The 23,763-nt window shown below is 48.0% G+C and overlaps 1 protein-coding gene and 3 non-coding genes across 8 annotated transcripts; all 4 read right to left on the bottom strand.

Moving 5' to 3' along the window:
- Positions 1-8,618: 8,618 nt before the first annotated feature.
- On the bottom strand, positions 8,619-20,295 carry TBRG4 (transforming growth factor beta regulator 4). Of its 5 annotated transcripts, none has more exons than XM_054495320.2 (11): positions 20,209-20,295; positions 17,346-17,803; positions 13,953-14,276; positions 13,056-13,227; positions 12,619-12,776; positions 11,855-11,965; positions 10,870-11,014; positions 10,346-10,591; positions 10,023-10,134; positions 9,778-9,892; positions 8,619-8,945 (listed from the first exon to the last, which is right to left on the bottom strand). In XM_054495320.2, the coding sequence occupies exons 2-11, from the start codon at positions 17,751-17,753 to the stop codon at positions 8,844-8,846; spliced, it is 1,893 nt and encodes a 630-aa protein (XP_054351295.1). In that variant the 5' UTR covers positions 17,754-17,803; positions 20,209-20,295; the 3' UTR covers positions 8,619-8,843. The 5 variants fall into 5 exon arrangements, with proteins under 5 accessions (XP_054351295.1, XP_054351294.1, XP_054351293.1 ...); XM_054495319.1 differs by having other exon boundaries at positions 20,188-20,290; XM_054495318.2 differs by having other exon boundaries at positions 20,113-20,278.
- LOC129041821 (small nucleolar RNA SNORA5) lies at positions 12,867-13,000 on the bottom strand. The gene has a single exon (XR_008503957.1). It is a non-coding gene; the product is annotated as a small nucleolar RNA SNORA5 (small nucleolar RNA).
- On the bottom strand, positions 13,418-13,554 carry LOC129041823 (small nucleolar RNA SNORA5). The gene has a single exon (XR_008503959.1). It is a non-coding gene; the product is annotated as a small nucleolar RNA SNORA5 (small nucleolar RNA).
- Positions 14,480-14,610, bottom strand: LOC129041822 (small nucleolar RNA SNORA5). Its single transcript, XR_008503958.1, has one exon. It is a non-coding gene; the product is annotated as a small nucleolar RNA SNORA5 (small nucleolar RNA).
- Positions 20,296-23,763: the final 3,468 nt, after the last annotated feature.

Raw genomic sequence — 23,763 nt, 5'->3', positions numbered from 1 at the left:
TTTTGAGACAGGCTCTCACTCTGTTGCCCCAGCCGGAGTGCGGTGGCGTGATCATGGCTCATTGCAGCCTCCACCTCTGGGGCTCAGGTGATCTTCCCACTTCAGCCTCCTGAATAGTTGAGGTATATGCCACCACACCCAGCTAATTTAAAAATTTTTTTGTAGAGATGAGGTCTCACCATGTTGCCCAGGCTGGATATAAATTTTTAAAAAATGCAAATTATGGAGTTGAAAAGTAAAATATCTGAAAGAAAAAATTCACAAGAGGGCTGAACAGTAGATTTCAGTGGGCGAAGAAAGAATTAGTGAACTTGATAGAGATTAGAGATTGATGGAGATCATCCAAACTGAATAACAGAAAAAAAGGAAAAATGAACAGAAACTCCAGAGAACGTGAACACTATTAAGCACACCCACATACACATAATGGGAATACCAAAAGGAGAGAAAAGAAAAAGGAGAAAGAAAAATATATGAAATAGTAATGACTGAAAACTTCTCAAATTTACTGAAGAACAATAACCTACACAGCCACAAAGTTCAATGAACTAAAAAAGAATATATGAAAATAGACCCACATGCCTGTAATCCCAGCATTTTGGGAAGCTGAGGTGGGTGGATCACCTGAGGTCAGGAGTTCAAGACCAGCCTGGCCAACATGGCAAAACCCCATCTCTACTAAAAAATACAAAAATTAGCCAAGCATGGTGGTGGGTGCCTCTAATCCCATCTACTCAGGAGGCTGAGGCAGGGAGAATTGCTTGAACCCAGGCGGCAGAGGTTGCAGTGAGCTGAGATCATGCAACTGCACTCCAGCCTGGGCGACACAGCAAGACTCCGTCTCAAAAAAAGAAAAAGAAAATAGACCCACAGACACATTATAATAGTTCAGCAAGGTTGCAGGATTCAAAATCCATATATAAAAATCAATTGTTTTTCTGTAAACTTGCAATGAAAATCCAACATTGAGATTATGAAAATTCCAGGAGCCAGGCATGATGGTGCACACCTGTAGTCCCAGCTACTTGGGTGGCTGAGGCAGAAGGACTGCTTGAGCCCAGGAGTTTGAGGCCACCCTGGCCAACACAGCAAGGCCCTGTTTCTAAAAATAAAAAAATAAGCAAACAATTCCATTCAAACTGGCATTAAAAAAAATAACATACTCAGGAATAAATTTAACAAAAGTAGTTCAAAACTAATACTCTGGAAACTCCAAAACAATGTTGAAAGAATTAAGGAATATCTAAATAAATATGAAAGTATCCCATGTTCATGGATCAGAAGACTTAACATTAACATGGTAACAATCCCCAAGATCTAAAGATCCAACCCAATCCCTATCAGAGTCCCAACTAATTTCATTGTAGAAATGGATGAGTTAATTCTAAAAATCACATGGAATTGCAAGGGACCAAGAGTAGCCAAACAATCTTGAAAACAAAACCACCTCCCAATTTCAGTACTTAGTACAAAGCAACAGCAATCAAGAGATAGTGTGCTACTGGCAGAAGAATAGACATAAACATAAATGGAATAGAACTGAGAGCTCAGAAGCAGACCCACACATCTATGGTCAACTGATTTTTGACAAGGGTGTCAAGATCATTCAAAGGGGTAGGGGGAAAGAACAGTCTTTTCAACAAATGGTGCTGGGACAAATGGATAGCCACATGCAAAATAAAGTTGACACTTACTTCACACCATGCTATGGTTTGAACATGCCCTCTTAAACTCATGTTGACATTTAACTGCATTGCAACAGTATTAAGAGGTAGGACACCTCTAAGAGGCATTTAGACTAGGAGGTCTTGGCTATCATTAATGCTGTTAACATGGGATGGTTTAGATTCTGAAGGGTGGGCCCCTGATAAAAGAATAAGTTTGGCCTCATTTTCTCTGTCTTGTGCATGCTATCTCACTGTGTGATGCCTTCTGCTATAGGATGACACTCACCAGATGCTGGTGCCATGCTCTTAGACTTCCCAGCCTCCAGAACCATGAACCACATAAAATTCTTTTCTTTCTTTTTTGAGACACAGTCTCACTCTGTCACCCAGGCTGGAGTGCAGTGGCATGATCTTGGCTCACTGCAACCTCCACCTCCTGGGTTCAAGCGATTCTCCTGCCTCATCCTCCTGAGTAGCTGGGATTACAGGCATTTGCCACCATGCCTGGCTAATTTTTGTACTTTTAATAGAGACAGGGTTTCACTATGTTGGTCAGGCTGGTCTTGAACTCCTGACCTCATGATCTGCCCGCCTTAGTCTCCCAAAGTGCTGGGATTACAGGCATGAGCCACCATGCCTGGCCAAGTTCTGTTCTTTATAAACTACTCAGTTTGCAGTATTCTGTTGTAGCAGCATGATATAGTCTGGTATTTGTCTCCACCCAAATCTCATGTTGAATTGTAATCCCCAATGCTGGAGGTGGGGCCTGGTGGGAGGTGTTTGGATCATGGGGACGGACTCCTCATGGTTTGGTGCTGTCTTTGAGACAGTGAGTTCTCCTGAGATTTGGTCTTTTTTGAGACTGAGTCTTGCTCTGTTGCCAGGCTGGAGTGCAGTGGTGTGACCTCGGCTCACTGCAACCTCTGCCTCCCAGATTCGAGCAATTCCCATGCCTCAGGCTCCTGAGTAGCTAAGACTACAGGCATGCGCCACTAGGCCCAGCTAATTTTTTTTTTTTGTTGTATTTTAGTAGAGATGGGGTTTCACCATGTTGGCCAGGATGGTCTTGATCTCCTGAACTCGTGATCCGCCCGTCTCGGCCTCCCAAAGTGCTGGGATTACAGGCATAAGCCACTGCGCCCGACCAAGATTTGGTCATTTAAAAGTGTGTGGCATCTCCCCACTCTACACACTCTGTCTCTCTCTTGCTCCTGCTTCACCATGTGACATGCCTGTTCCCCCTTTGCCTTCTACCGCGATTGGGAGCCTCCTGAGGCCTCCCCAGAAACAGATGCCACTATGCTTCGTGTACAGCTTGCAGAACTCCATGCCAATTAAACCTTTCTTATACATTACCCAGTGCACACACATACACACACACCTTTGCAGCAAGATGAATGGAGCTAGAGGCCATTATCTTGTGAAATAACTGAGAAACTGAAAATCAAATACCGCATGTTCTCACTTATAAATGAGAGCTAAACAATGGATGGGTACACATGGACATAAAGATGGAAATAATAGACACTGGAGACTCCAAATGTGGGGAGGGTGGGAGACAAGGGTTGAAAAACTACCACTGGGTACTATGTTCATTACGTGGGTAATAGGTTCATTAGAAGCCCAAATCTCAGCATGATACAGTACACCCATGTAACAAACCTGCACCTAGTGTACTCCCTAAATCTTTTTTTTTTTGAGACAGTCTGGTTCTGTTGCCTAGGCTGGAGTGCAGTGGTGCGATCTCAGCTCACTGCAAGCTCCACCTCCCAGGTTCATGCCATTCTCCTGCCTCAGCCTCCCAAGCAGTTGGGACTACGGGCACCCGCCACCACGCCCGGCCATTTTTTTTGTATTTTTAGTAGAGATGGTGTTTCACTGTGTTGGCCAGGATGGTCTCAATCTCCTGACCTCATGACCCGCCCACCTTGGCCTCCCAAAGTGCTGGGATTACAGGTGTGAGCCCCCACGCCCGGCCACTCCCTGAATCTTAAAAAAGATATTTTTAAAAGACATGCAAATGGCCAAATAAGTAAATGAAAAATGCTGAAAACCATTAGTTATTAGGGAAATAACAAAAACCACAATGAGAAATCACTTTATACCCTCACATGGCTAAAATAAAACTCAAATGACAAGTGTCATTGAGGATGTAGAGAGATCTGAAACCTTACACACTGCTGGTGGGAATGTAAAACAGTCTAGCAGTTCCTTAAACGACTAAACATAGTTACCACAGACCCAGCAATTCCACTCCTAGGTATATAACCAAGAGAAAAATGAAAACATACATTTATACTCAAACTTGTACAGGAATATTTATAGCAGCATTATTCATGTATTAGTCCATTTTGCATTGCTATAGAAGAATATCTGAGATGGTAATTTATAAAGAAGTTTATTTGGCTCACAGTTCTGCAGGCTGTACAAGCATGGTACCGACATCTGCTTGGCTCCTGGGAAGGCCTTAGGAAGCTTTTACTCATGACAGAAGGTGAACAAGGAGCAGGCATGTCACATGACGAGAGAGGGCAGAAGAGACAGGGCAGGAGTTCCCAGTCTCTTTTAAACAACCAGCTTTCAAATGAACTAATATAGAGCAAGAACTCCCTCATTACAAGGATGGCACCAAGCCATTTACGACAGATGTTCCTATGATCCAAACACTTCCTAACAGGCCCCATACTCCAACACTGGTGATCCTATTTCATGAGATTTGGAGGGGACAAAATATCCAAACTGTATCAGTTCATATTAGCCAGAAGGTGGAAACAATCCACATGTCCATCAATGGATGAATGGATAAACAAAATGTGGCACAAACATATAATGGAATATTATTCAGCCAAATAAGGGAATGAATACTCATACATACGACACGAATGAAACATGAAAACAATATGCTAAGTAAATGAAGCCAGTCACAAACCACCAAAATATCAATATGAGGCTTAGAAAATGTTCAAATTGTGGTGATGGTTGCATATATCTGCAAAGAGACTAAAAACCACTGAATTATACATTTTTGTTTTTGAGATGGGGTCTCACTCTGTCGCCCAGGCTGGACTGCAGTGGTGCTATCATGGTTCACTGCAGGCTTGACTTCCCAGGCTTAAGTGATTCTCCTACCTCAGCCTCCTGGGTTGCTGGGACGACAGGTGTGTGCCACTGCGGCTAATTTTTATATTTTAAAAAATAGAGACAGGGTTTTGCCTGTTGCCCAGGGTGGTCTTGAACTCCTGGGCTCAAGATCTTCGGGCCTTGGCCTCCCAAACTGCTGGGATTACAGGCGTGAGCCACCACACCTGGCCGAATTATACATTTTAAATGGGTGTAGTGTATGGCATGTGAATTATATTTTAATAAAGTGGTCATAAGTAACAAAATAAAAAGCATATTGATTTGAAAGGATAAATATATTCCTGTTTTCAGGACATAAATATCTACATAGGAAATCCAAAGGAATTTAAACAATGCATAAAGTTTAGCAAGATCACATAAAAATCAATCCCATTTCTATATGCTAACAATCAATGTGTGAATGCCAAAAGTAAGCACTATACCACTTACAATTGCTCCAAAATCATGACTTAGGGGTGTGTATATACGTATATATATACATATATACACATATATATACTTATATACATATATACACACATACACACGTATATATATACACACACACACATGCACATATATATATATATATATATATATTTTTTTTTTTTTTTTTTTGAGGCAGAGTCTTGCTCTGTCACCCAGGCTGGAGTGCAGTGGTGCAATCTTGACTCACTGCAGCCTCCACCTCCCGGGTTCAAGTGATTCTCCTGCCTCAGCCTCCTGAGTAGCTGGGATTACAGGTGCCCGTCATCATGCCCAGCTAATTTTTATATTTTTAGTAGAGACAGGGTTTCACAGTGTTGGCCAGGTTGGTCTTGAACTCCTGGCCTCAGGTGATTCACCCGCCCCAGCCTCCCTAAGTGCTGGGATTACAGGCGTGATCCCACCACACCTGGCCGACTTAGGTAATACAAAACAAAAACTACAGGCTGGGTGCGGTGGCTCACGCCTGTAATCCCAGCACTTGGGGAGGCTGAGGCGGGTAGATCACCTGAGGTCAGGAGTTTGAGACCACCCTGGCCAATATGGTGAAACCCCATCTCTACTAAAAATACAAAAATTAGCCAGGTATGGTGGCAGGTGCCTGTAATCCCAGCTACTCAGGAGGCTGAGGCATGAGAATCACTTGAACCCAGGAGGTGGAGGTTGCAGTGAGCCGAGACCACGCTATTGCACTCCAGCCTGGGTAACAGGAACAAACTCCATCTCAAAACAAAGCAAACAAACAAACAAACAAAAAACCCAAACTATGAAACACTGATAAAAGTAAAGGCCTAAATAAATATCCAGTCATCCCTTGGTATCCACACATGCTCCAGTTCCTAATAGAAAATGGCATAGCATGTCCATATAATCTACACATCCTCCTGTAAACTTTAAACCATCTCTGGGCTACTTAAAATACCTAACACAGTATAAAAGCTGTGTTGTTATTTAAATTTGTATTCTTGCATTATTTTTTGCTTTTGCAATCTGGGGTTGGTTAAACCCTTGGATACAGATGGCTATTATTTCAATTGGAAGATTCCACACAGTAAAGATGTCATGTCTCCCCAAACTGATCTATAGGTTTAATGTAATTCCTATCAAACCCTCAGTAAGACTTTTGTTTTGTTTTTACACAGACGAGATTTTTCAAAAATTTACAGGGACTGGCAAAGGAACTAGAATAGCTAAAACAATTCCTAAAAATATAGTAGGAGAACCCATCACTCCACCCAATAAGGCGGCCTGCTTTACAGCTACAGTAATCAAGAACGTGATATTGGCAGACAGATAACATAGATTAACAACATTACAGTACAGAAAATGCAGAAACAGACTCACACAAATATGCCCAACTGACTTTACAAAAATGCAAAAGTAGAGTCAACGGGAGAGGATGGCCTTTCAACAAATGGTTCTGGATAAACTGACATCTAGAGGCACAAACAAACAAAAATATCTCAATGTTAAGTCTCACAAAGTCCTCTCAAGACTGATAAAAAAGCCAATGCAAGTACAACAAGGGCAAAAGGCATGAGAAGACATTTCACCAAAGAGATGGGAAATAAATGTCTATTTATCAACAACTTATCAGAAAGAGATGAAAAGATGGTAGTTTTTTAGAGAAACACATACATTCCTTCTGACCTGGCAGTTACACTCCTGGGAATCTTTATCCCAGAGAAATGAAAACTTACAGAAAAACCTAGACACAGATTTTCTGGCTACTTTATCAGTAATAGCCAAAACCCAGAAACAACCAGGATGTCTCCCCAGGGTTAAGGGAGCAAATGGTTGTTACAGCCACATCACGGAATAAAGCACAACACAGATACAACAGCAATAAAAAGAAACTACTGATACATGCAATTTAAGAATTCAAATTTTCAGAGAACTATGCCAAGTCAAGAAATACAATTCCATAAGTCACATCCTGTGATTCCCTTTGTGACATTCTTAGCATGACCAAAGACTCGTGGTTGTTGGTGGTGAAGGATGAGGAGGAGGTGAGTATAAAGCGCAATGTAAGGGCTCTTAGGAGATGGAAATGCTCTCTGCTTGACTTGTGCTCACGTCAGTACTGGGATGTGACCTTGCACCCTACTCTGCCATGGAGCAAATCACAGATTATTTCTTACAACTGCACAGGAACCTGTGATTATCTCAAAATAAAAGTCAGGGGCCCTGACGACGAGCTTTTATTTCCTTGGTTAGATATACATCAGGCCCTCCTGAACTGGCTCCTTCAGCTCCTCGGTCTCACCTCTGCAGACTCTGTGCATCCCACTCTAAGAACTAAGTTGCTGCCACACCCTGGGCATTTCTCCTGGCTGTCTCTTCACTTTGGGATGCTCTTCCTCGCTTCAGAAATCATCTCCGGCAGCTCTTTCCCCTCCCACTGTGTGAGGGACCACTCCAGTGGTAACCCTAAAACCTGTGCAAACAAGGACCATGGTCACCTGTGCCTGATGGTGCCCAGTGAAACCAGCACAAACTATCCCAATGCTTGGGTGAGTGGCCAAGCATCAGAGCAGTGACTAGACTTGTTCTTTTTGGGGAAACAGCCTAGGGTGGGGAGCCTAGAGTGCTGAGGGCTGTGGGCCTCTCCACTCTCAGCTCCACCCCACTGTCCTGCTCTCCATTCTGTATGGCTGGAGGCAACCCAGTTCCCTGCTATTTAGTCAGGTTCTGCCAATGGGTGTCTCTAAGAAGAGGCTGGAAGATAGAAAGCTTGTTGCCTCCCAGCACCTGGTAATCCCCGCAGCAGCAGGGAGGCCGCCAGGGCCCTGTTTGGGCAGCCAGTTCCTAGATGACAGCACAAGGCTCTGGTTAGGGTGGTGAAGACAACGATGGAGTTTGGCTCTTGGTGCCATGGTGTCAGCCAAGTGGGATCTTCTCCTCTCCCAGAGCCAGCGCCTCCCAAGTGCTCACCCAGGCCTCACATCAACTGTCACCACAGGCTGTCAGGGTGCCTTCCACTCAGCTAAGTGTGAGACAACTGATGGGAGAAAGCCTCCCAGGATGGCTGTGGTTCAGTAGCCACAGCTCCATCAGAACCCCCAGCCATGCACTGAATCTCCAATCAGCTTCCCTGGGAAGCTCCTCTGCCCTGGAGGTTCAGAATTCTAGGACTCCACCTGTCTGCTGGGGCTGATACAGACCCCTACGCAAGAGGCCGGCATATGCGAATAAGCACTCATGGAGGGAAGAAGCTGGGAGAGATAGGCAGGTAACAACCCAGGTCTGTCCCTAAAGCAGGCCTCTTGCGCTGGGCGTGGCGGGGGAGTGCACAGGGCAGACTGGAGAACCACGCCCTGCTCAACAAAGCAGACAGACAAGTGCTGACAGTACAGAGGGTGACCAAGCCTGGGAAGGCCCCAGGGGTCCAATACCAAAATTAAAGGTTTATTATACACAAGAGGACGCTCTGTCCCTCAGAGCGGCTGGCCACCCTCCCCACTCTGGCCAAGGTGCTGCACAGAGGTTTGTCCTCAAGAGTGACCCTTCTTGCCCGCCCACAGCTAGACCTCCAGCGGAGAGGCATGCAGTCCATGCTGCTGGCACAAGTCACTTGGCCAGCTCCTCAGCCACCGCTTTGCGCATCTTGTCCTTGAGGTAGGCGCCTTTCTGCCATTCAGACTTGAGTTCCAGCCACTCATAGAATGGGACCTAGAAGGAGGCAGGGGAGACAGGTCACATGGGCAAGGAGATCCCTTCCAGCCAGTGGCTCTGCCTGCTTGCCTGCTGTCCTCACATTGACCCCTCACCCGACACCTCTGGTGACCAACAGCTCTGCACACCTGCCCCTTGGCCTCCAAGTCTTCAAGGCAGAGCCCATGAACTGCAGGCAGTGCGGGCGGGGAGAGGTGCTAGCACTGTCAGTGCTGGAGGGGTCTGCAAACTACTCGGAGGCCCAAGAAGGGATTCTGAATTTTAAACAGCTAAAAAACTCACAACAACCCAAAGAAGCAAACAGAACCCTTGTGTGGCTCATGAAGCCACACGTTCATTCACTGGCCCTTCCCAGGGAAGGTGACCCCCTTTGATCTTAACCAAAGTCTCCCAGGTGTGAAACCAGAGTCAGGCCCCAGGACCTGCATCTTTCTGCTCCTGCCAGTTCCACTGGTCCTACTTTTCCTGATAACAGGCGCTGACCAAGGGGGCAGAGCAGCTGCACTCAGAGCCCCAACAGCTGTGCAGCCTCTTGGACTTCGAGCTGCTTATCTGTGAATGGGCCCTACCCTGCCCAACTCTTAAGCTGAATAAGCAGGCTTGGTTGCCTTTTTGGGTTCACCCATGGGGTGAGATGCTGGGAAGGTTAGAGGGGAGGCTGGAGCAGCTAGGATCCACAGTAAACTCCCTCCCTGGGCTCCTGGGAGAGGCCCGGGGCCACGGGCAGGGCATGTGTCTATACCTGCTGGCTCAGTTCCACCTGTTCCCCTCTCTAGCATGGGTTGGGGATTCTCCCTGTGCAGTGACCACCTGCCCAGGAGGTACTCACATCCACTATCAGGAAGCCTGCAGCCAGTATGTGTCGCCGGGCCAGAACAAAGCGACCCAGCAAGTCCTTGCTTCGGCTGTTGAAGTTGGGGAACTCCCACCGCAGGAAAGCTAGCCTGGAAGGAAGAAGGGGTGGCTGACATGCTTCCACTCTCCCAGCCCCTCGGAGGGGAAAGACGGAAAGCAAAGAATATGCAGTCCAACAGCCATGGTGCCCCCATGGCCAACAGGTCCCTGGCCACCTACCTCTTAGACCCTGGAGGTGGTGACTGACTCCCAGTTGGCTGGGCAAGGTGAGGTGCCACAAAGTCCCTTACGGGCAGAAACTCGCCGTCACTGTCCAGCAGCACCTCAGCATCTGGGGAAGGGGTGTGGGATGAGAACATGTTGGGCGACATCCCTCAGAAACACCCCCCACAGGAAGGATGAACAAAGACGGGATTGTGGGGAGCCCAGGCTGACACCCTGCAGCTCTCTAGGTCAGTTCTTGCTGCAGACGGGGTGGGTTAGAAGAGTCCCGTTAGACTCAGGCAATGCCAGGCCCTGTGCCGACCAGGGGGAGCCCTCACCCAGCACCCAGCCATACTGCGTGGCCACCTCGAGGCTGCCCCTGTCGGCGCTCCCCAGCAGCCCCTTCAGTGTCTCCTGCAGCTCCTTTTGCAGGGGGGTCACCTTCCTGTCAAGGGCTGAGGGCCCAGGGGCCACAGCCGAGGCAGGCAGAAGGGGACCTGAGTACTCGGGGTGCTCCAGCAGGGCAGTGGCGTTGATGTGGAGCAGCTTCTGGAAGGTGTTCTGATCCTTCTGAGACTTGCCCCCTAGGGGACAAGGAGAAAGAAGAGGGAGGTAGGCCTACGGCCAGAGATGGGGAGACCCTGGATGAGAGGGCAGTGGCACCCCTACACCCAGTCCCAGCCCAGTTCTCTGGGTCAGGAGGCAGCAGAGTTACGGTCTGCTGGCCACCCACAGGGAGAGGATGGAGAGCGAGGGGGAGGGAGAGCCCTGGCCTCCATCTGCCCCAAATTCTCACCTGGCACTAGGCAGACAAGACCAGGCAGTTCCCCAGTTCCAGTAGTACTAGGGGCAGGGGGCTCACCTAGAAATTGGATGTGAAATTCAGGGTGGAGGACGGCTTGCAGCTCTGCTTCCCGTGCCTGCTGCAGCACACACAGGGCCCACACCAGATCCACCTGCAGGGCTGGCTCCAGGCCTGGCAGCTCTGACCCCAGCTTCTCATGTACCTGGGCAAGGATAGGGTGTGGTGGAGAAAGCAGGCTCTCCTTAGGGGCTGCAAATAGCCATGGGTGAGACACAGTCCATGATGTGGTCTTAGCCTGGTTGGGATGAGGCCAGAGGAGGCTACTGGGTAACAAGAGGCAGAACCCTGACCCTTGGTGAGGCCTGGAGCAATCCTGGGCTTGAAGGTACCAGGAATCTTCCTCATGCCCCAAGACCACTCTGAACAGCAGAAGAGTGCTGCTGAATGCTGGCATTTGATTAGGTTTACTACAACCAACCTACTGGCAGGGAACAAGATCCCTTCTCTCATAATGTCTCCAAGTGAGCACCTGGGACAAGGCAGGAGGAATCTCTGGTCCTCTGAGAGATGAAAGCATCCAAGAGGTGAAGCAGCACTCCCCAGCCCCTGGCTAATTGTTCTCAGGACTGTGCTAGACAAACCCCTGATGGAATCCCAGGGAGCCTGGGGTCACATCTGGCCTGCTGGCCTCTGTGGCTGTCCTAAGGTCTTCATAAAGAAGGCTCCCCCTCCCACCCTGAGCTGATGCACATAGCATGAAGGCCCACCAGAGCTTCTGAGCATCAACAGGGCATTAAAAGGAGCACCAGAGGCAGGACCCCCCAGAGCTGCCTGGCAGGACAGTCAACCAGACAGCAGGATTTCATGTGTTCTCAGTGATCCCTAGGACGCCTGGCTCCAACCAGCTCCCCCTGCCCTCCCATGCCACGCATAGTGGCCTCTCCCCCTCCGCCTAGCCCGAGCTGATCTTGGGAGGACGGTTCATGAGCCATTAGCTGAAGGGGAGGATAAAGGTCGAGTAGTGGGAGCCCAGAGGCCCTACCAGGCTGAAGAACTGATCCTCTTGGTCTGGATGGAAGTTCAGACGTGCAAAAGCCAGAAGCATGCTGCACAGGTGGGGCAGGGCGATGTCCTGCGCTCTGTTCAGGACGTGCTGGGTGGGTCAGAAATAGCAGAGGGACAGAATAAGCTTTCTGCCCAGCACGCTGTCCTCCTGCCCGGTTCTGAGTCTGAGGAGAGCCTGCATGGCCAGGGGCAATGGCAGGACCCTCCATCCAGGGCCCATGAGCTGTGCCGGGCACAGAGGACTTACACAGGCCCAGACACTCCTTCGCCTGGCAGCAACTACCCACAGAGGCTGGGGACACCTAGAAGCTGCTTCTTTCTGATAAGGGATTTAGAAATATTCTCCAACCAGTAAACTTAGTTTAGACCGGTCACACATAAACGTAACTGCAGGTGTCATCTTTCTGTACAGTTCCACTTTGCGAGGGGGATCAGTGATTCAGTAGACAGTTCTGAGTGGATTCTCAGCCTCACCAGCCATGCTGCTACCTGCTACAAGCTACCCCAAAACGGATGGAAGCACTTATAATGGTCAGTGAAAGAAGAGAGGAAACAGTTCTCAAACACTTTTTTGAGAACTGAATAGCAGCCCTTTCAAAATAAGCCAAAATGCAAGAAATATGTATCTGCCCCCACAAGTGAGCATTTTCAGACTGGCTTTACTTTCCCGACTAAGGCAATGGTTCCCAGCAGATGGCCAGGAAGCCAGCTTCTCTGAGTTGGGGCCAGGCCCTGGCTCACCTGGGCAAAGGCCTCAAACAGGGGCAGGCTGAGCCACTTGAGTAAGGCGAAGGACTTGGCACAGTGGGCCACCTCACCAGAAGTCAGGCTGGGCGTGAGGGACAGCAGGTCGGTGGCCAGGCGCTGGGACACCTGGGTCTGGTGAAAGCTGAGTTTGCCTTCGGGACAGAGCAGATCACAGGGTTTAGCTGGAGAATCAGCAATCACCCAGCAGCTCCACCCCACCTCAGCCTCGAGGTCTAGATGCTTGATGTCTGTAACCAAATTTATCCCTGAGCCTGGGACACAGGAACAGGGCCCATGGGTCACAGTGTTTCTGTGGCAGCCTTCTGGGCCAGTGCCTACCATGCATAGGACAGGTACTGAATTTGACACGGCTGCAGGCATCTGCAGGGCCAGCGCTCCCCTCTCTCCACCGTTCTGTCCAAAGGGCTCACCATAGGCGTAGGCCACGTCCAAGAGCACATCTTTTGTCAGAGAGAAGGGCTTCTGCACCAGGTGGTAGGAGATGGCCCGCAGCAAGGGCACGGACCGCCGGCTCTGAGCTGCCAGCGTCACCAGCACCTTCCGCAGCTCACTGGGGCCAAAGTGCTCCACCAACTCCAGGCACTGTCAACCACAGCCGCGCAGAGGTCAGCTCAATGGCCTGGGGTGGCAGGGACGAGCTGGGGGCAGGGGTCCCATGGTCCCATCCAGTGCAGCCCCTGTGAGACAGCAACTGGGCCTGAGCTGACTAAACACCGGACCACTGTGCAGGGCCTGCCTCCTCGTCCACCCCAGGGAACCCCTGGACCTGGAGCACTGTCCACAGCCAAACTTATCCCCAGGTCCCAGGGTAGGTGATCCAGGGCCCATGAGCTGTGGAGCTTGCTGTGGCAGCCATCTGGGCCAGCCCCCGCTATGACAGGAACGGGCACTGAATTTGACTTGACTGCAGGGCTACAGCCGATAGGTGTTAGCACATCTCCAGGAGAGTTCTAGCCAGAAGCCAGGCCTGGGCAGTACCTGTGTTACTTCAGGAGCTGCCTGCCATGGCCCCCTCTCAAGATCGTGCTATGATGGGGTTTGGGGGAAAGATAAAGGTGCAATCAGGGAAGCGCCTGTGTTGGGCGGAGCAAGTGGTGCTTGATAAATGCAGCCACAGGGCAACCACCTGTTGCAGCTCCGAGCCCTCTGGTCCTGCCCCATGTGATGCCTGAGGCTCCAGACAGAAGCTCCCGGGGCTCTAATCCCAGTGCACACAACGCACCCCTCTGCAGACAACTGTCACCCAAAGAACAAGCCCAAAGCCCAGGGGAGGCAGGCTGGGTGCCACCTGCTTTCAGGCGCAGTACCTTGTCTTCCAGGCGGTTCATTAGTGGCTCCGAGAGGTGTCCCACCTTCATCATGACGGTCACTAATGTGTGGGAATCTTCAATTTCTGTCCAGCGCCTTTCCAGGTGCATGAGCAGCTCAGCCAGCAGCTCCTGCGAGTGCTGCTCCTGTGAGAGAGTGGCACAGGACTCTGCCAGCAAGGCCAGTTGCTTGTACTTGAGCTTCCGCATGCGCCAGCGGACCTCCTGCTCTACCGACTGCAGCTCCTTGGAGGTCTTGGGGATGCCCAGAGCATACAGGCTTCCCAGCAGCCTCGAGAGGGTAGCATGCCAGACCGAGGCTATCTAGGCAGGGAAAGGACACAGGAGAAATGATGTGGCACTGTCGGTCCTGTGTGTGAGCTGGAGGCCACCTCTCTGAACCTTGTTTCATGAGCATTTACTACAACTCTTCAGAGAAGACAGTATCAGTTCCCCACTCCATTGTAACAGGGCCCCAGTGCCTGGCTGCTCCTCACAGCCTTGCTCAGCCTCGAGGCCTAGACGCTTGGTGGTTGTAACCAAATTTATCCCTGAACCTGGGACACAGGAACAGGGCCCATGAGTCACTGCCTCTGTGGCAGTCTTCTGGGCAGTGCCTACCATAGGCAGGGCAGGCACTGAATTTGACATGGCTGCCAAGCACCCGCAGAGCCAGAGCGCCCCTCAGGCACAGGCCAGATCCAAGGGTACACCTCTGAGCCTGATCCTCTAGGCTACAATAAATAGCACATTTCTGCTCAAGGTGGCTGAGGTCATTTGCAATTGCTTGCAAGCAAGAACTCTAGAGTGGCAAGGGAAATTCTCCAAGTTTCCCCAATGAAGCTTTGACCTAATGTAGTTGATTAAAGAGAGACCACACTCTTTTACATGGTCCTGGCTACAGCTCTGGGTAGTGGGCATGCAGACTTCAGCTGCAAGTAAAGCTGTCAAGTCAATACAAGAGGTCAGAGAAAAAGTTGAGCCTGATGGATGTCACCTGATGGCAGAGAAGGTAGCACCTAGGCTTGCTAAGATCAGTTTTGTTATTATTCATGACTTTTACTTGCAATGACATTAAAAGTTTTAGGTATTAAAAACTTGGGCCGGGCAGATCACCTGAGGTCAGGAGTTCGAGACTAGCCTGGTGAACGTGGTGAAACCCTGTGCCTATTAAAATTACAAAAACTTGTATTTTAGGCATTTGTGGTGGCACATGCCTGTAGTCCCAGCTACTTGGGAGGCTGAGGTAGGAAGATCACTTGAACCTGGAAGATGGAGGCTGCAGTGAGCTGAGATTGTGCCACTGCACTCCAGCCTGGGTGACAGAGTGAGACTCTGTCTCAAACAACAAAACAAAAAACACTGGCTTTTCTCCAGGAAAATAATTTGTTTTTGAGTCAGAGAAGCTCCAACCCCTAAACGTTCTCTAACAAACCAACCTCGCAGTTTCTGGCAATGTGAAAGTTTCTTAGGAACGCAACTGCTGCAATAAGCAGGAGTTCCTGCAGAGCGTTAGGCAGTGAACCACCACCTTTACCCTCCAGGGACGTGGCACCCAAGCACGCCAGACCCTCAACTGCCTTCAAAGGAAGGAGCACCCCAGGCACAAAGGTTTGCAGGAAAGCCTTTGACATATGGGTAAAAAGACCCCTGGTATCACTAAGCCCTGCCCACTCCCAAATGCAGAGGCCTCCTGGGGATGACCAAGCTGCTGCTGCTACCAGCAGCACCTCTGAACAGGCTCTTACTAAATGCCAGGCATCCTTCTGTGTGTGTACCCCCATGAGACACCAACATCCTATGAGAACCATCAGTCCCACTGTACAGGTAAACAAAGGTGAACTTATTTCTACATAGTTCTGGGTCCGGAACCTGCACCACAGCCCGTCCTCTCTGCTGGTGCCTGCTTTGTTCCTGAAGAGGGTAACTGCTATTCAGGTACTGCGTCCACACGGCCCACAGTGTCAACATGGGTGGCTCTAGAGCCCTTTGGCCCTGAATCCAGCCTCGCAGAAGAGAGCAGATGGTAAAACAAGTATGGCTCTGTCCTTTCCTGGGCCAAGTCTCTCAACACTGAACCCTCAGGTTCAGTCTCTTTGCTTATGAATGAGAAGCAGAAACCACACCTTCAAGGAAGTGAGCTGGGAACAGAGAAGCTGCTGTCTGAAGGGCTGGGGATGAGGGAGAAAGTACTGGAGTAAATTCTAATCTTACAGAAGATCTGGGTGTCTACCTTCCGGTTTCATGGACAGCAGGAAAATCTTTGAAAAGAAAGCTGTTATTACATTACAGATACTTGCCTTATAATTTTGTTACAATGTTCAGTCTTGCATCATAAGACTTTCTTAAATCACATGTGAGTAAAGAGTCAATAAACAGCAATTAGAATTATAGCCAAATAACAAGGGAGCCTAACTAAGTTCATTTTATGAATTATATCCCCAGCAAGAAATAATTATGTACTGTAACCCCAGTCCACACAACACATGTATATATATACATACTTAACTAGAACAAAAGTTCCATGAGACATTAGTGAATCCCCTTACTATATGTGATGAATTCTGTTATTTTTTATACTACTCTACCTCATAAAGAATCAGCTGGCTACATCCCACTACATTGATTTTATAACCTGCAGCTTGAAAAGCACTCAGTTAGTGCAACTCCTTCCTTGGATAGTGCCTTTCTCTTCATTACACCTGACAACTGGAAACATGGTTTCAGTGCCCCAGCACTTCCCTTCCAAAGCAGACCAGGGAGTTAGGGCCAGTTCAGCCACAGCAGGAGTCTGTACTCCTTATTTTGTACATGCAGCCCAGGGGAAGACTCTCTAAGAAGGGAGTCCCTCACAGTGAGCAGGAACTGGCTTCTGTAGTCTGAGTTCTGCCCTGCTCAGTGCCACACAAATGGGTCTTGTTGCTTCTCTCCATGGTCATCCTTGGAGGGTCTGAACATGGCTAGATCATGCCCACGTCTGTCTCAAGTTTCAAGGACCTTCCATCAGTCATGCTGCATCTCCTTTGGCTTCAAAAACAGTGCCTTGCCATCAGCCAGACACTGGCAGAGAGCAATACACGTCAAGACTATATGGTGAGGCGGAAAGCACCCAAAGAACTGAGAAGAACCAGGCTCACTTCCCATGCTTCTATCACTATGCGTCTTGGCTGTCTGTAAGATGAGCATAGCAATATTTACCTAACAGGGCTCTTGTAAGGATAAACAAAGCGAAAGCACGATAAAGCACTTTGAAATTTATTAAAAAAAAAAAAAAAAAATCACAAGAGATGCAGGGCCCCTGTCTATGCTTGGTAAGCACTGGCTGCTGTGGACCCCAGCATTTCTGGCTGTTTTCCTCTTGTCTATGCTCTCAGACAACACTCCGGCACCCACCTGACTGTTGAGCAGACAGAGAAGTTGATGAAAGTGGGCATCCTGTATGAGCAAGGCTTTATCTTCTGGCTTCTCAGACAGCAAGTGAGAGAGCTGGATAAGTATCATTGCTGCTTGATTGCTGTCCAAGTCGTGACTGCCACCAAGCTCTAGGAGCTCCTCTGGCCTTGTGGCCTTCTTGATGAGGTGGTCCATCTGCTTCTCTATGTAGGGAGTAAATGCTCGTTTCTTCTCCACCGGCTCCATCAAGGAACCTGGGAAGTGGGAAATGGGTGAGGTGGCTGAGGAAGTCAGAGTCCTATGGGCTACCCAGGCAAGTCTCAGTCGGCCAACTGGAGCCATGGCAGGGGCCTGACGAGCAGCTTCTCTCAGGAGGCATGTGCATCGCTTTACCAGGTGAGCTGCCATGATGTCCTGGGTGGCAGAGAGACAAGACTCCTAGCAAGTGATTCCAAACCCTGAAGAGAAAAAGGAGAGAGAAGGGGCTAATACAGGGGCAGTTCCTGACTCACAAGCTTGACAAATGAAATAGTCAAAGCCACCCTATCTGTAAAATCAGACTAAGTCTTTCTTGACAATCCATAGGTATGTGATAGTATTTTCTAAAGCAAAAATCTCACAGGATTTTTGTTTCAGTACAGAATGCCATCAAATATCAAAACTCAGGAACATTACAGGCTGGGTGGGAGGGTTTTCATCCTGCTTGTAATTTGAAATCACCTAGGATGTGGTTCATCAATTCAGATTCCCAGGTCCTGCCCAAAGCCTCCCAAACGATGGCATCTCTGCAGACAGGACCTAGACAGCACTAATTTTTTTTTTTTTTTTTTTTTTTTATTTCAAGGATAACCAGGATTAAAAATTACGGGCTTGGCCAGGAGTGGTGGCTCATGCCTATAATCCCAGCACTTTGGGAGGCCTAGGCGGGTGGATCACTTGAGGTCAGGAGTTTGAGACCAGCCTGGCCAACATGGTGAAACCCCATCTCTACTAAAAATACAAAAATTAGCTGGGCATCATGGTGCATGCCTGTAATCCCAGCTACTTGGGAGGCTAAGGCACGAGAATTGCTTGAACCTGAGAGGCGGAGGTTGCAGTGAGCTGAGATTGCACCACTGGACTCCAGCCTGGGTGAGAGACTCCATCTCAAAAAAAAAAAAAAAAAAAAAAAAAAAAAATTCACATTCCCAAAGCCTCTGTGGATATATTTTAACACTGTAGACATAGGTGTAAGCCTCTCCAAACCAAGGTAGATTACATCACTAGCCTACTAAAAACACCCAACAAATTTCTAACAGCAAAAATTCTGAACCAATAATAAGAAGCACTTCATAACATGGCCCAGAATGATTTTCTCAGTCTTAGCCTTTTCTGCCTCCCAGCAACACAAGGCCCCATTTTAAACAGGCCTTGCACTTCCACTTCACCTTACAGGGCTTGTTATCCGGGTCTCCTCCTCCCCCTATAAGACCCTTTAAAATACATCTCATCCTTCCAAGGCCAAACTCAATGTTGCCATCTCCAGCAATGTGTTACATATCGCCTTGATGTTCCTTTTAACAATTCTATCGGCCAGACGCAGTGGCTCACGCCTGTAATCCCAGCACTTTGGGAGGCTGAGGCGGGCAGATCACGAGGTCAGGAGATCGAGACCATCCTGGCTAACACAGTGAAACCCCGTCTCTACTAAAAATACAAAAAAATTAGCCGGGCGTGGTGGCGGGCGCCTGTAGTCCCAGCTACTCGGGAGGGTGAGGCAGAGCTTGAAGTGAGCCGAGATCGCGCCACTGCACTCCAACCTGGGCGGCAGAGCGAGACTCTGTCTCAAAAAAAAAAAAAAAAAAAAGAAAAAAAATTCTATCAGCTAGTCTAGCTCCCTACGGTGATTACATGATCCAGGGAAGACATGCGACAAGGGCAAGCTAAAACGTTCACCTAGGCCTCATTTCTGCCAAAGCAGAATGTACGTTTGATCTTTCTCCACTTCCTGGAACTTGGTATACGGCCAGCACATTTTCTTTTTATATGAGGGGATTAAAGCAGCTGTAAAAAGCTTAATCTAACTCCACTTAAAGAAAAAAAAAAAAGAGAGAGAGGTCAGACAGTCGGAGTATTTGCCCAAACGCAACATCTACCACTTCCTGAGCCTAAGCACAGTGGAGAAATCTTTCCGACTTATTTTATTTTTTTGAGACGGAGTCTCGCTCTGTCGCCCAGGCTGGAGTGCAACGGCGCGATCTCGACTCACTACAACCTCAGCCTCCCGGATTCAAGCGATTCTCCTGCCTCAGCCTCCCAAACAGCTGGAACTACAGGCCCGCGCCGCCACACCTGGCTAATTTTTGTATTTTTAGTAGAGACAGAGTTTCACCATGACCTCAAGTGATCCACCCGCCTCGGCCGCCCAAAGTGCTGGGATTACCGGCGTGAGCCACCGCGCCCGGCCTCCTTTCCAATTTTTTAAGAGCCCTAATAGCAGTTTAGCCGAGTAAACGGAAGCCCAGGAGCCGGACTTGGGTTTAGGCACACAGCAATCCAAAACTTTAGTTCTAAAATGCAGAGAGAAAACAACTTGCACTAAGTCACGAAAACTGGCTCGCTGGGGTCATGGACGGTCAATAGGGGCGGCGTCTTCCAGGCCTGGCCGCGCGGGCTAGATGAGGGGAAGCGTGCGCACTGGCAAGCCAGCACGGAACGAGCAGACGGCCAGGCCCACCGCATCCTACCGCGTCCCAGCCTGCTCCCCAGTTTCACCGCATCCCAGGACCTTCTCAGCCACGCCTGTGTTGTGCACTCGAAACCCACGATCAGCCGCCCCTTCTCTCCGTGCCACAAGACCTACGCCGCGAACACCACCGCTGACCTCCATCCGCCGCCTTAACTGTCCCCGGAACCATGAGGTGCGCGGCGCGCTTCCCTACGTCACTCGGAGCGCCGGCGGAAACGAGACGAAGCCTCGCACCGCCCGTCCGGAAGCCACGCCTCCAGCTTCCGGCCGCACCTTTCGGCGGGTGACATCTTTGCTGAGGGCTCAAGCGGAGCGATAGGTCATGGAAAACTTAGAAAAGATGAAGAACCTAGGAAGAAAGGCTTCGGTTGCCCCCGACCAGTACCCCATCCTCATACGGAGTGCGGGAGACGACCCTTTGTTGTCGGTGCTATCCCCCCATCCCTCCCGGCTTGCGTAGGCGTAGGAGAGTTCCTAGGGCGGTGAAAGACTGGACTGGTGGAGTGGGATAGGCGACGTTGAGGCCTGTGGGGGCTGGGAGGACGAGTGAGTGGAGACTGGGGAACTTCAGAGCGCCCACTTGCAGCTGGATTTTTGTGTGTAATTTTCCTGATTTTTAAATAGTGGTGTTTACAAAATAAAATGCAGGATAGCCCAAACGAAATGTATCTGAGGTCTATATATGGACTTGATTAATTTTACTTCCTGCACAGCCTTTTATTTTCTGTGGAGTTAATAATTACTTTGGCTACGCATGGTGGCTCACGCCTGTAATCCCAGGCCTCGGTGGGCGGATCACTTGAGTTCAGGAGTTCGAGACCAGCCTGGCCAACATGGCGAAACCCCGTCTTTACTAAAAATACAAAAAAATTAGCCGGGTGTGGTAGCGCGCACCTGTAGTCTCAGCTGCTAGGGAGGTTGAGGCATGAGAATCGCTTGAATCCGGGAGGTGAAGGTTGCAGTGAGCAGCGATCTTGCCACTGCACTCCAGCCTGGTTGACAGAGCAAGACTCTGTCGCAAAAAACAAAACAAAAAACATAAAAATAAATAAATAATTACTTTGGTTTGTGTTTGTAAACTAAAAATAAAATTGTAAGCTCCCCAAGCACTGAATGGACCTCCTCTTAGCCAAGGAGACCCCAGAGAAACCTTAAAAACTGAGTTCCCAGCCATTCTGGAAAGGGAGGTTGAACACCCCTTGTTATAGTCCCTCCGTTTTGGCATTTAGACAACTGACCAACATTAATGTTAAAATAAAGATCATAAGACTAACAGACTTTGTGGTAGTAAGATACCAAATTATAAACAAGACCTAAGGCCGTGCAAGGCAAGGGTTAAGTCAAGCTTGCAGACCATCAATCTTGCTGAAGAGGTCTTTTTTGACCCAGTGTATTGTGGCTGATTCTGGCATACTATCTTAAACATTCTTTTCTGCTGACTCCAAGTTTTACACAGAGCCTCACTCTTTTAACCAATTGCAAATTAAAAAATCTCTTGGTCAAGCTGGCTGAGGTGGGAGGATCACTTGAGGCCAAGAGTTCAAGACTAGCCTGGGCAACATAGGGAGACCCTATCTATCCCTACTAAGAGATCTATCTATCTATCTATCTCTCTATCAATCAATCAATCAATCATATATTGTGTATATATCTATGTATTTGAGTCCACTTATAACTTGTAACCCCCCCACATCAAGACATCCTGTCTTTTGGAGCCAAACCAGTGTATACATTCCACACATTGATTTATGTCTTTGCCTGTAACCCCTGGCTCCCTGAAATGTATAAAACCAAACTATAACCTGACTGCCTCGGGAACACTTAAGGCTTTTTGGGTTTGTATTTTCCTGGGGCTGTGGTCACTCATTGGCTCCGAATAAACCTCTTTAAGAAATTTACAAAGTTTGATTTTTCTGTTAACAGTTAATTAAGATTCCATGTATTTATCACAAATTCTACTCCAAATCCTTCACAAGTTGTCTGTCAAAAGACAATATTACAACAGATTTATAGATCTGTTAAAAGAAAAGCTTTAGACAAACTAATGGAGTTTTGTTGAGGAAAGAACCTTGAAAACATGCTAAGGGAAAGAAGTTAGACACATGAGGCCACATATTGTATAGTTCCATTTATATTTGCAATGTCCAGAGTAGGTGAATTGATAGAGCCACCTGTGTGATGTTGAGGTGGGGAGAATAGGGAGTGACTTCTGATGGGTTTGAGGTTTCTTTTTGAGATGGTAAAAGGGTCCTGGAATTAGATAATAGGGATGGTTGCACAACACTGAATATACTAAAAGCCACCCGTGACTTAAGAAATATATATGTGGTCTCTGCATAGAGCTTCTAAAACCCTTGTGACTTTTTTTTTTTTTAGGTTTTCATTAAGGCATTTTATAAAGATAATATCATTTGTGTTTATAAAATGTTTGCTACATATACATAATATATATAGTGTATATATAAATTTAAATATGCTCAAGTTACAAAGCAGAATTATAAAAAGAAACCCGGGAACCCGTTACTCCACTTAAGAAATAGAATATTACCAATATTGTTGCAATTTTCTGAGAGTTTCCTCTTCTTTCTTATCCCTCCACCCCAGCTAATTGCTATCCTGATGTTTTTCATTTGTGTATGTGTTTTTTAATTTAATTTAATTTAAAGTTCCAGGATACATGTGCAGGATGTGCAGGTTTGTTACATAGGTAAACGTGTGCCGTGGTGGTTTGCTGCACCTCAACTCATCACCTAGGTATTAAGCCCTGCATGCATTGGCTACTTATCCTGGTGCTCTGCCTTCCCCCTGCCCCATGGACAGGCCCCAGTGTGTGTTGTACCGCTCCCTGTGTCCATGTGTTCTCATTGTTCAGCTCCCACCTATAAGTGAGAACATGCAGTGTTTGGTTTTCTGTTCCTGTGTTAGTTTGCCAAGGATAATGGCTTTCAGCTCCATCCATGTCCCTGCAAATGACATGATCTCGTTCCTTTTTATGGTTGCATAGTAGTCCATGGTGTATATGTACCACATTTTCTTTATCCAGGCTATCATTGATGAGCATTTTTAAAACACTTGTAACTTCTTGAATGATAGTGACATCTTTTGTTATTCATCATAAGCCCCTTTTAACCATACCTGAGTTTATGCCACTAATGAAGTGGCTTTTGGAAGATGGGAGCTGGTTATCAGAGAAACCAACCATGTGATTAGAGGGCTGAAACTTTTAGCCCCACCTCTCAACCTCCAGAGAGAGGAGAGAGGCTGGAGATTGATTTGATTACAGTTTATCTAAAAGAAGAAACTGAGGCAAAATTAATAAAAGTGGAGAGTTTACATTTGAACCAAAATGAAGACAGCTGCCCAGGAGACTCACATGCAAGTAACCTGGGATATGAGCTTCATTAAGCGTTTGTTACAAGCAGGTTTTTAAAGGTAAAAAAGGTGACTAGGCATGGGGCTGATAAAAAGTTGTTTGTCAGGAATTCTCATTGGTTTACAGAAATAACATTGATTAGTGATGGCTATACATTGTTGAATGATAGGGTATTAGTTATGTTGTGCAGCATGCAGTATTGTTAGGTTAATTTATAGCTACTTGGGGGGCAGTCAGTCTAGAGTCCACATAGCAAGCAGCTTCAAGAGATAATTATTTAGCAAGAGGGAGGAAGTGAGATGTGACTGCTGTCTCTT

The sequence above is a fragment of the Pongo pygmaeus genome, chromosome 6, assembly GCF_028885625.2.
Source record: "Pongo pygmaeus isolate AG05252 chromosome 6, NHGRI_mPonPyg2-v2.0_pri, whole genome shotgun sequence".
NCBI lineage: Eukaryota > Metazoa > Chordata > Mammalia > Primates > Hominidae > Pongo > Pongo pygmaeus.
Note: the sequence above shows the minus strand (reverse complement) of the source record. Positions and strands in the feature narration are given on the sequence as shown.

Coding starts and splice junctions, on each gene's coding strand:
- TBRG4 (XM_054495320.2), bottom strand. CDS start 17,753: ATGGCAGCTCACCTGGTAAAGCGATGCACATGCCTCCTGAGAGAAGCT. Junction 14,277..17,345: donor TCTGTCTGCTCAACAGTCAG/GTGGGTGCCGGA, acceptor TTCCCTGCCTAG/ATAGCCTCGGTCTGGCATGC. Junction 10,135..10,345: donor GCAGTATGGCTGGGTGCTGG/GTGAGGGCTCCC, acceptor CCCCTTCCCCAG/ATGCTGAGGTGCTGCTGGAC.